General features: G+C 42.6%; 3 protein-coding genes across 4 annotated transcripts in view; 1 reads left to right on the top strand and 2 right to left on the bottom strand.

Moving 5' to 3' along the window:
• Nucleotides 1–1425: 1425 nt before the first annotated feature.
• Nucleotides 1426–4594, bottom strand: gypc (glycophorin C (Gerbich blood group)). Its single transcript, XM_079336804.1, has 4 exons — nt 4352–4594; nt 3702–3804; nt 2424–2468; nt 1426–2255 (listed from the first exon to the last, which is right to left on the bottom strand). The coding sequence occupies exons 1-4, from the start codon at nt 4352–4354 to the stop codon at nt 2053–2055; spliced, it is 354 nt and encodes a 117-aa protein (XP_079192930.1). The 5' UTR covers nt 4355–4594; the 3' UTR covers nt 1426–2052.
• Nucleotides 2182–11999, top strand: part of LOC306819021 (SH3 domain-binding protein 4-A-like) — a 32863-nt gene continuing 23045 nt past the window's right edge. The window contains exons 1-4 of one of the 2 annotated variants that reach the window (XM_079336777.1): nt 2183–2267; nt 3006–3168; nt 5049–5169; nt 10841–10936. The gene's annotated coding sequence lies outside the window, so the exon portion shown is untranslated. Of the gene's footprint in view, nt 2268–3005; nt 3169–5048; nt 5170–10840; nt 10937–11999 lie in introns of both variants that reach the window. The other variant, XM_079336778.1, reaches the window with a different exon arrangement.
• s100b (S100 calcium binding protein, beta (neural)) lies at nt 5436–8870 on the bottom strand. The gene is made up of 4 exons (XM_079336806.1): nt 8762–8870; nt 8127–8289; nt 6804–7250; nt 5436–6591 (listed from the first exon to the last, which is right to left on the bottom strand). Exons 2-3 carry the CDS (start codon nt 8265–8267, stop codon nt 7104–7106), a joined length of 288 nt encoding a protein of 95 aa, XP_079192932.1. The 5' UTR covers nt 8268–8289; nt 8762–8870; the 3' UTR covers nt 5436–6591; nt 6804–7103.

The following is an 11999-nucleotide window of genomic DNA, read 5'->3' as shown; positions in this document are numbered from 1 at the left end:
AGCACAAAAAGGAACCTAGAAGCTGCAATATTCGAAGACACAATTAGCAATAGAATTGTTTTGATTGTACCATTAAAATCAGCAATATTAGACTAAAGCTGCAGCTCGGCTCTCTCTGCTGTCGTCTGTGATATGACGTGATCTCTGTGTGCAGCTCAAGTATTCTGAATGTAACGTGTTTGGTGTCGTTCTGTTTCTTCATGTATGTTTCTTCTGCTGAGTGTCGCAGGCAGCTCACAGATTTATTCACAGATTTAATAAAAGTTATAAAAATAAACCGGAGGTGTGTGTTTGTTGCTCTTCAGTTATTTAGATTAAATGTGAAACTGTGTTGCAGCGTTATGAAATACATTGAAGGGGTCCCTGAGATATTGTAAATCATCTTCAGGAGTGTTGGGTCTGATCTAATTGATGTAGTCACCATTTTGCGCTGTTCTGAATTAATAACAGCGCTCCCTCCCTCCCTTTTTTTTAATTTAAAAACATATTTAATAAAAAAAACACGAGGTTCTTAATTTAATTAACCTGACTACTTTTTCCGGTTCCTGTCAGATTAATTGGTTGATTAATTAAAGTGTTGATGACGTCGAACTTCGCGGCCTTTCCTGATTGGCTGCGAGTTTGTTAGCCCTGAGAGGTGAGACCAAACTTTTAACGGTTTACTTTCCTAAAATGTCTCTAAAGTGTCCAATATCTTCGGTGAAATACAACAACGTCGTGTTAATTCACTAATAATACACAACTTTTCTGTTGTTTATGTAAAATATAGGACAATATGCCTGGGAAGCTAATGCTAATGCTAACATGACGGAGCATTTTTTTCTACCGTGAATGGAGGTTAATGTTGAAAACGTCGAGGAGGACAGACAACCGAACCTGCAGTAATACTGTGAGTGAGTTCATGGACTTAAATAATGAAGTCAATAGACTGTTAAAAGAAAGTGAGCTACTAACTTTACATACATAAGACTAAACGATGACCTCCCGGCTTCCGTTCCTGCCTGCTTTCAATGTAAACTTCCCGTGCTAACAGCTGAAGTCGTTACTAATTTTCTCACAGAAAGATATTTTCTCAAGAATAACAGTCTTATTCATATTTTACATCTTTAGTAATGATGGAAATAACTGCTGCTTAGCATGGAGGCAGCATGCTTGTGAAGCTCCGTTTTGGTACAGCAGCACCATCTGCAGGCCAAATTTGGTACTACAGCAAGATTCACTGTCAACACAGTTCATGCCCAAGATGTTTCTGTTTCACAATTATTACATTATATGAGTTAAAAAAAAATCAATCTAAAGTATTGAGAAAAACAGAGAAATTGTTGGGAAAGTAGTTACAAAAAGTGACAAAAATCTCAGTTATTAAAATTTGTTATATCAGGAGAAACAGATGTGATATTGAAATAAAGAGAATGGCAACGACTCGTGGAAGTTTCTTTATAAAATAAAGGAATACATGAACAAAAAGGAAAATAAAAACTACCAGAGCTTGAACCTAAACTTGCAGGAAAATTATCACAAACGTTGGAAAATCTGCAGAAATATTAGTTCACACCTGCTCACACAGCCATGTCTTCAGAAGTGTGTTTTTGTAAATTAGAAACTGGTCCTTTTCCTCCAGTCAGACCCTCAAACAGGCGACTTGACCACTAGATGGAGTCTTGTCAAACTTTTACTCACTTTATTCATTAAAAAAAGGTGAAACTTCATTCTTAACAACAGGTTGTAAAAACACTTTACACCAGATGAGATTTTTATTAAAACTAAAGTTTTCACAGAGATGAAACACGACCAAATGTCAAACAATCATGAGTGTTTTTCTTCTTTCATCCTTTCCTATAACAAACTTAAACTTAAATAAGTCTGGTTAAAAATGTTGAAGTTATGCTCCATCTAACTGTTGCTTAAAACTGAACATCAGAAGTTTTGTCTTGCTGCTGTTTGGTTGCAGCAATGTGCAAAGTTGCTTTGAGGAAATTGCTGAAAAAGACTGGTTTGTTTTTCAGTCCTCAGCATGACTGGAGTCCGTGTTTGACCGGTTTCCTCGTGTCTCTATTCGTCATCATCTTTGGTCTTCAGAGGTTCTTTGATTTGGAGCGCTGTATCAGAACCGACAGACTCCTCATCATCGTCCTTGTCGAAATCGTCGTCCTGGTCCATCTCGTTGGTGGCGTACGAGCCTTTGTGTCTGGACAGACACCACAGCAGCACGGCGCTCATGCAGATCAGCAGCAGCAGCACCGCAGAGACGACACCTGAGAGAGGAGGTCAGACACGGACACAGGTAATCATCAACTCTTCACTTCCTGTGTAGCAAATTTTAAAACTCAGGTGTGTGACTCTTTGTTCTAATAAAAGAATGAACTTATTTATTTGATGTTTGTTCTGCTCTATAATAATAAAAACAAACTTTAAGTTCTGACCTCCAATTAAAGCTGCAAAGTCTCCATCGTCAGTCGTGTTTACTCCTGTGAAGACAAACATTCAGATGAGCATCACGGGTGTTTAAAGGGAAAAGTCACAGTGCCTTTTATTTAAAGTCGGCTGCACACTTTACGACTTTTTGATTATTTTCGTTGTCTAAAAAAGTAACGAGGGTTTGCCGGCGTTTGTTGTAAAGCTGCTCATGAAACTTCGACCAAGCTGCGACGAAGTCAACCTTTACCTCATCTGGATTCTTCATTATGATCTGACATTTTTTAAAATGGTCTGACATATTTAGTGCGTCCTCATGCAATGATAAGAAAAACTCAGAGGAGATGACCTGACGGGTCGTCAACATGGAGAAGAAGCAAAATGTGTTTGAAGTCTTTACAAAGCAGCTGAATTCAGACGTGTGTGGCGTTCAAAGACCCTCCGTCTATTTTAAAGACGAGATGACAGACAGAGGCGGGGCTTACTCAACGCGGCGGGTTTGTAGTTCAGAAATTTCAATTAAATCATGTTGAAACAGTTTCTTTAAATACAGTTTGATATGAAGGAGTATTTTCACTTTTCACTCGCAGCAGGGAGTGTCTTATCAGCCTGATGTCAGGAGAGGACCATGGGTAGGAATGTGTGTGTGTGTGTGTGTGTGTGTGTGTGTGTGTGTGTGTGTGACACCTCCGGGGTCTGCTGCTGTGGAGATAAGAGCTGACACACTGATACCGGCTGGACCTCGTCTCCGTGGTGAGGCCAAAGACAACAGCCGACTAAAATCTGTTTGTATATTAAAAAAGCTGTCGGAGCTTTTTCATTGGCGTGCTTCCTGCATCGCTCGTTTTATCAAGTGGAGCTGAGTGGTTCCCAACCTGAGGCGAGGGGTCTTAGAGAGGGTCACCTGATCAACCTGAGGGGTCGGAGGACGATTCGATGGAGAACGTTTGAGTCTCTCATCTTTATTTTTTTTGTAGAATTCGACTCGTGGAACGGTTACATTTCTGTTTTGTTGGAAACTTGAGAATGAAATCAAACATTTTGAAAGAGCGTCTAAAGTCAAAACCAGAAATGAAGTGAATGTTTAGTCTAAAAAAGAGAAGGGACAAATCTAAAGACTGAGCACGATGCTGAACTAGGAAGATGTCCGTATTTTTCCGCCTCCTCTTAAACCTTTGAGACAGAAATCAGTGACTTTTCATTATCTTTCAGTTTCCTTTGGGTTAACGAGTTGATGAAACTCAAATCATCTCACAGTTTACTGACTGTATTTCAGTTAATCGTACCATTGGTTACCACGATTGGCTCTTTGGGTAAAGAAGTTGCGATTTCAGTTAACGTCCTGACGGGAGGGCCGGGAGTCACGGTAACAGCCATGATGATGTCGACCTGTGACCCAAAGAAATCAAGAAGTATAACGTGCAGTTTATCACATTTACAATAAGAAGAAGGACGACGTAAAGTCTGTATTCTTTGTTTTTAACTTCATCTTTAAAAAACAAACAGGCCTCTGATTCAGGCTGTTTTAGTTTTTTAAATTCTGGAAATCAAAGATCGCACAAAAATCAGCAGAATAAAAGGTTTAAGTGATGAAAGTTTGTAAATATAAGAAACCAAAAGCATCATAGAAATCCAGCCAGCAGCTGCAGGATTATATTTATTCTACACGTTGGATGTGAAGCATCAAAGTTTTTTGTTTCTACGTGCAAAATGTTAAACGACAGGTTTCAGAGACTTCCCCGCTTCAAGATTATCTCGACTTTTCCTCTCATGGTCATAAAGTGAAGACTTCAGAAATACTGAAATGTAGGTAACACACTGAACACGCCACAGGAGCTTTAACTTTCGACAGACTTCTAAACATGACGCAGTGAAAACTTTTTCAATATAAAAGAAGAAGAACTGAAATACAACAAGAATAAAGAAAGAAACTCACCATTTCTTCAAATCTGTAAGCAGCTCTTCATTCACTTAGAACAAGAAGAAGAAGCCCAACAGAGCATATGCTGCACACAAACACACACACACACACACACACACACACACACTCAGATGGGTGTGGTGTCAGTCCCAAGGGTCGGGATCTGTTCCCCCTCTGGCCAATCAAGAGGCTGACTCCACCTCTCTGATGTTAAACAGCCTGCAGATGTCTCAAACAGTGCAGCTGACAACGCCTCTTACATCATCTGTTCTCACACACACACACACACACACACACACACACACACACACACACACACACACACACACACATTCTGATCCCTTGTGTAGGGTGTGTGTGTCTCTGTATACACAAGATGTCTTCAATAACTCTAATCTGGTATCTAAAATCATGTTCAGCTTTATCATGTTCAGCTTTGTGAAAGAGCGGGTCTGTGTTTGCAGTTTCCTACATTACCCAGAATGCCTCAAAACAAGTGAGTGTAAAGCCAGTCGTATAATGATTGCCTGTTTTGAGTCTGTCTGCCTTGGTCTACATCCTCTGTCTGTACCAAAAGTCAGAGCTGAACTGGGGGAAAGGGCGTGAAAGTTTGGAACGAGTTACAAAATGAGTCGGTCTTGTTGGATGCTAAAAAAATGATGTTAAAGGTCACATATTATTTAAATCCTCTCCTTTAAATCCTCTCCTCTAGTCTGTCTACAAACCCTCCAATGATGAGAAAAGTCCATCCTCTCCGTCTTCTGCCTGCTCAAACAGGCCGTTTGGAGATGTTCCCTTCATGACATCACAAAGGGCAGTAGCCCCTCCCCCAGGTGGGTGACACTCCCACAGCTAGGTGTTTGTTCTGCCCTCTGAGTCTGCCTTCTCACCGTAAACAATAGGACATGGAGCCAGAAAGCAGCGAGTACACCCGAGCCCTTCCAGAGAGGGGGCGTGGTCAGACACAGCTCATTTACATATTTAAAGCTACAGACACAGAAACAGCCTGTTCTGAGCAGGGCTGAAATAGAGGGGTTTATAGACATGATCAAATACAGGATCAGAGTGGATTTACAACAACACACTTCACACACATGAGTCCTTAAACATATTCATCATTTATTTTACTTCATATCAGCAACATCCAAACGAACCATCATCAACATTTCACACTTTTCTGCTCCAACATTTTTAAACACATCAATCATTTACATTTTTCATGACAGAGGAAAAAGTTGATTTTTAATTCTTGTTACGTTGAAGTGTTGGTCCGACTAAACTCGACTACACGTAACGATGTCGTTAAACTTCATGATTATTTCAGCAGCTAGCGGGACTCTTAAAACGTGTTATTGACAGAAACAAGATGTTACAAAATCTAAACTCTTTATCTCTTAAAATAAAATTAATGCAACATGTCGCAGAAACAAACACATGAAACATCGATCAGTCAGGTTTTGTTCTTTGTTTTTATTCCATAATATTTCTCAACATCAGGATTGTTCTGGAAAAAAACAGCAGAAAGAAAAACTCTCAATTGTACTCGTCAAAGAAACGTCTGAAAAGATTTTAAACAGCCAATCAGAAGCAGCCAGCTCACAGGTGGCGTTCAGTATTCGCTAGGTGATTAAAAAAAGGACGCCAAGGTCGATAAATATGTCAGCCTCTCCCTTGATTCATTAGCCTCTTTAAATTTTGAAGTGAACGAGCCAAAGTTTTAAAAAGACCTCCAAATGTTTATAACACGTAGAGACGACAGAACGCCGTTTTGACGACTTCACTTTAAATTGTAACTTTTCAAAAAACAAACCAATGAGCCAAATTGTCGATTTCAAATGATCCAAACAGATTTACTGACAATCGTTGATTCGGCTAGCGAGGAAATGACAAAAGTACAGAAACGTCTCCAAATACACTCAACAGATAAAGCGCAACATTTACTAGCCAATCGAACGCTGAGGAGTAAATTATTTTACAAGTCACTTTTACTTTTTGGTCGCCGTCAAACCCAGTGGTGATGAGTAGTTTACTCGTTAGCATAGATTCAGTACAGCGCTTGAAGCTAATCTCTCGTCCCCGTAGTTTGGCGTTTGCGCGGCTGTCAGCAGCTACTTGACCACGTCTGAACTCCACACACACTTTAAGTACTTCCTGAACATCGCTCGGCGTGGTGTAGAGGAATATAACGTTTTAACGACAAACGAAGTAGCCATGCAGATTAGCTTTAAGGGTTAAAGAAAACAAACTAAAGCTACCTGGAGTCATGGAGCAGCCTCTCTTTTATAACCGAATCTAAACATAAGAGATTTTCAGAGACGAGCGCTAATGAGAGGTTCGATGACTCGGACAGAGGCTGTTATCGGTCGCCGCTCGGCTTCTGAAGCGGCTTCGGAATCAGCCGAAACGTTCATCAGCCAGTTTAATGTTTTTAATGAGCCGAATCTACACAGTTACATGCTATAAAAACACAAAAACTCTAAATCGTATCCCATGCCCATATTTCCACTACAGAATCTGGAAGCCGTTTGGAGGATTTAACAAACTGTCTATAAAATAAAACCAGAAAGATGAGATTGACTCTGAGCTGAAGTTTCTAACACTGAACTCTTTTCCAGCCTCTGCTAACGTTTCGGCTACAGGCTGGAGTTGTATTTTCCCACGCTGCTACACTCCTCTGAAGGCATCGTCAGCTTGTGCGTTGCTAAGCTTCTTCTTCTTCTTCTTCTTCTTCTTAATTTACTGTAGCTCCCCCTCCTCCGCCCGCCCTTTACTCGTCCTCATGCTCGAAGAACTCGTGGCAAGAGACGGTAACCACGGAGATGAATGTCATGAACTCCTGGAAGTCGCACTCGGCGTCTCCGTCTGTGTCCAGGCTCTCCATCAGGCTGTCGAGGGTGCTCTGGTCTTTCACATGCTGCGACGGGGGGGGGGGGGGAGTTCACATGAGGACGATCACGGGACGATAAACTTAATTCTTTAAACATTTTTAATAGACAAACTGTTGAAACAACGACTAAAACGGCGACTGGACTGCTGTCATTAATACTTCATGTTTTTTATACCTGCACCTTATATTTGATTTTGGCTCCTTTTTTCTCCTCTTCACCTCTCCTCTCCTCCTCTCCTCCTCTCCTCTCCTCCTCTCCTCCTCTTCTCTCCTCCTCTCCTCTCGTCTCTCCTCCTCTCCTCTCCTCCTCTCCTCCTCTCCTCTCCTCCTCTCCTCCTCTCCTCTCCTCCTCTCCTCCTCTTCTCTCCTCCTCTCCTCTCGTCTCTCCTCCTCTCCTCTCCTCCTCTCCTCCTCTCCTCTCCTCCTCTCCTCCCCTCCTCTCCTCCTCTCGTCTCTCCTCTCCTCCTCTCCTCCTCTCCTGTCCTCCTCTCCTCCTCTCCTCCTCTCGTCTCTCCTCCTCTCCTCCTCTCCTCTCGTCTCTCCTCCTCTCCTCTCCTCCTCTCCTCTCCTCTCCTCTCCTCCTCTCCTCCTCTCCTCTCCTCTCCTCCTCTCCTCTCCTCCTCTCCTCCTCTCCTCCTCTCCTCTCGTCTCTCCTCCTCTCCTCTACAAATTCAATTCTAGCTGATTTCTCGACCTGAGAATAGAAACGCTTAATATCCTGAATCTTCTCCTGATTGACACAGATTTGTGTTTATCTTTAGTCCAGTTAAAAATAGATATTAAAGTATTAAATCGTCTGAAAGATGTGTCCTTCAGCTTCCTCAAAGACTAAGGGAGTAACCGTCTTGGCTCTTTCCATCATTTCTGACGTGTTTTGCGTTTCTGTGTTTCTGTGTTTCTCACCGCCATCAGCTCGGGCAGCTCGTCGTGGAGCAGATCCTTCATCTCACTCTTCTTCAGTTTGTGCTTGTCTCCTTCCCGCTCTGAATACTTCTGAAACACCGAAATGATGGTCGCCATCGAGGTCTCCAGGTCGGTCATCATCGTCTCAAACTTTTCAGCTTTTCTTTAAAAAAAAAAAAAAGGATCAAAATGAGTCTGTGTTTTCTCTCCATCATCTGGACGTTTCTGTTCAGATGCAGAAAGAGTCAAAGGACTTTCTTTTGTTCTTCTGTTAGAATTTAAACTCTTGCTTTCTTTAAAATAACTAAATCTTTTAGTTTTGATATTTGTAGACGGTAAACAGAAGCTGCACAAAACATTCACTTCAGATTATTCTCCGGCTTTAAGCACTGAGTACATGTTCAATTACGACTCAGCAATCTTGAACGTGCTGCCTTAAAAACAAGCTGATTCATCTTACCAGCATGACGGAGCAAAAAAAAGGTTTTTAAAGCATCAAATAAAAAAAAGAAAAATCAGCACTTTTTCCACGGCAGTGTAAATAATGACATTTTTTAATCCGTTAAAAATGAATATTTATTGTCTTTGATCCGTAACACATCCTCCTCTCAAATGACGAACTTGGACGACCTTACCTCGGCGTGAGCTCAGTCGGGCGCTGTGAGTGCAGAGAGTGGAGGCAGAGGATGCTCGGCAGCAGGATTTATACTGCAGCGGGGGTGCAGGGCGGAGGTCACCCAGCCTTTCCTTCAAACTGCTGACCAATCGGCTGCGTCCTCCTCCCCTCACTCCACTGAAACACAGAGCCGATGGGATTGTCTGACTCTGAATGTCAGCAGGGATTAACTGTTTCAAAGAGAGTCAGGAGGAGGGAACGCACGCGCTAAGAACAGTGAACTAAACTTTGTTGGATGACAACAGTTTTAAGGTTCTGCAAAATCAGATGAACCCCCTTAAAATTATTATATATTAAATATCAGCCTCTTTAGTTTTTTAGGACGAGTGGAGCGTTTGAACCGTCTTCACCTCAAAGATTGTTTCTTTTTTGCACTTTGATTTTATGGCTGCTTTCAGTTTATATTTATCGGGGGAGCCGGGTGGCCTGCCGGTTGTGTCGCGTGCCTCATGTGTGGAGACATTGGTCCCCCCCCCCCACAAAGTCTCCTGTCTCTCTTCAGCTGTCCTATCCAACCAAAGTAGACCTTGATATTTTTGTAAAATTAAAGCAAAAGCGTCAACTCCCCTTTCTCTCTGAGTAAACGCTGAATGGAGAGAAACCGTTGTGATGCAAAGAGATGCGAGCTCCTCTTTCACAATGTGCAAATTAAAACGTTTCAGATGAGAGGAGAGGAAACCCTGATGTGAAGCTGAGTGAACACAAACTGCGTGAGTGAACTTCATACGTCCGTCACCGTCGGTCTGTGTTCACCGTTCGATCCTCGCTGTGATTCGAGCATCTGCTGGGCGACAAAGGCTCGTTTGAGAGGAAGTGGCTGGCCGTGCATGTTAATGAAGACGTTCTTTTCTCTGTTGAAGTTGGCCAGACGTGTGACCTCCTGCAGCCCGAGCAGAGCTCACAAACAGTAACTCTGCTGCGGCCACAGAGGCAGCAGTTCAGACGAGCCAGAGGCGTTTTTTTTTTTTAATCCAAAAACGCCGTAAACAAACTTTCTCTGAGGGAAAATAAACCTTGAATTTAATCTGAGTTTTTACTGACGAACATTAGAGGCACAGCAGGAGCTGAATCAAGAAACGACGCTGCAGGGTGTCAGATGAATATTATGTCAGTAAAATGTGCTGAATTCCCTGAATGACTCGACATCCTCCGGCGCCCTCGGAGACCTCTGACATCCCTCCTCTCCCTGTGTCTTCAGTCCGAGCGGCGAAACAGAGCCGTTTATGAACACGATCAAACGTCTCTTTGTCTGCGGATAAATTCACTCCTCACGAGGAAAACCACAGACGAGTCATTGTCGGCTTGAAACACTGAAACTTTGTGATGAGAGACGAGCAGACATGCTGGAAACATCCATCAGTCCTCTGGAGACGTGCATGTGCTGAAAGACGCACAACGAAGCGCCAATAGAGGAGATCAAATCAGCACAACTATGACACATATAAACCGACTAATCGTTTAATGTTCACGCCTGAAGTTCAATCTGAAGCAGAGAGCGACGTAAAGAGATGAATATCTGACCTTCAATATCGTCGTTACAGTCACACAGGTCGTGTTTTTGTTTATTCTAGATCACATCACGCTAAAATCGAATTCTTTATTTCCAATAAGTGCCGATGTGACCAAGTTTATTCAATTTGTTTTTCATGAAGTAAAACATTAGTGTTGTTGTTTTTTTTCTCCTGTAAAAATGTGCATTTAAAAAAAAAGTTTGACCCTCATATTCAAAACGTGCTTTAAAAGAAGAGTCTGGCACATGATTATTATTTTTTACATGAAAAGTTGTTTCAGTTTGGTTTAAATGTTTTCAGGTTTTTATTTCTGTCCTGGTTCGCAGTGTTTGTTTTCTTGTCTTGTCTGCTGTCTTTGGTTTGAGTCGTCGTGGTCGGTCATATAAAAGTGAAGAAACGCCTTCTCGTCTTCAGAAGTGTTTGAATTCAGTTTTACTCTTCTCTATTTGAAGTGACAGCCGTGAGAGATTTTCACCCTGCTCACAGTCCGCCCCGTCTTTCTTCTCCTCTGTTGTGTCTCCTTTTAGCGTTTCGTCTCCAGGGAGACGGCGTCCTCAAACGACCGTGGCGTCCTCGGAGTCCGGCCGCTGGGACCCTGAGCTGAGCCGTCGCCTTGGCAACAGGTCAGTGCGCCCCTGTCGGGCTTGAAAAGGGTTTTGTCAGGGCGGCGAGTCATCTCCTGGCAGCCGGCGTTAACCTGAGATTTTGTCTTCTTGTTTGTTTTTTTTGTTTTTCTGCTTTTGAAACCAAAATATTTAGTTTTTTCACACATTGTGTTTAACGTTGTCGACCTCGACGAAACTCTCTTTGTGAGGACTGAGAGGCACGTCTCCTTGTACTTCCTGTAAACCACCACTAGAGGGCAGCAATTCATCAACCATGAACTCCCCGACGTCCAGAACAAAAGTTTAAACCCTTCAAAATGAACTTTGGTCATAAATAAGAAGTGTCACTTAAACCTCACAGCATCATTAAGGATCAAAGCCTTCAAATGAGTCTGGACTCATCATCTTTTCTTAAAAGGACAAAGCCTTTAAGTTTTTATAGCGGGGAATAAAAAAAAAACAAGATATGAGATGAGAAAAAAAGAAATGTGTTCGTTCACTTCAAGCAATTACAATTCAACGGTTTATGTGTCTCCATCATAAAAAGAGCTGAGATAAATCAAGACGGTTCATTCGAGTTAAAGTGCTAAAAAGCCGTTTTTACTTCAGCCGTGAAAGTCGGACAAGAGGACGAATTTCAGCGTGTCTCTCTGTTTCAAATTAAACACGAGTAAAAACTAAAAGAAGGCGTTTCTTTGTCTGAGCTTCCGTTGTTGACGATATTTCTTCCTGCTTTCGGCCAAAGCTGGGTTGAAATCAGGCCAGGTGGCGTCGCGGCGCCCGGCCTGGTTGGCGTCTCCCTCGGCTGGATTACTTCCTGGCACCGGGTCGGCGTGCCTGGCTGCCGATCACAGCGTAATCTCGACACACCCGTAATCTTCCAGTCAGACCATGAATCCCATCTGGCTCTTTTGATTGTTCACACTGCGGTGGTGGCGGCGGCGATGGCGGGGGCGGGCCACAATCCGCCATAAAACCTGGATATGACCGAGGAGGAGAGCGTTTTCTCAAGGGTCAGGGCGGCGCTGAGCGTTATTGTGGAGGGTGTTACTTTGAGTTATGGCTGCAATCAAGACACTCA

Source organism: Symphodus melops, assembly GCF_947650265.1.
Source record: "Symphodus melops genome assembly, chromosome: 23".
NCBI classification, from domain to species: Eukaryota; Metazoa; Chordata; class Actinopteri; order Labriformes; family Labridae; genus Symphodus; species Symphodus melops.
The sequence above is the reverse complement of the archived record's forward strand: the minus strand, read 5'-3'. Positions and strand labels throughout refer to the sequence as shown.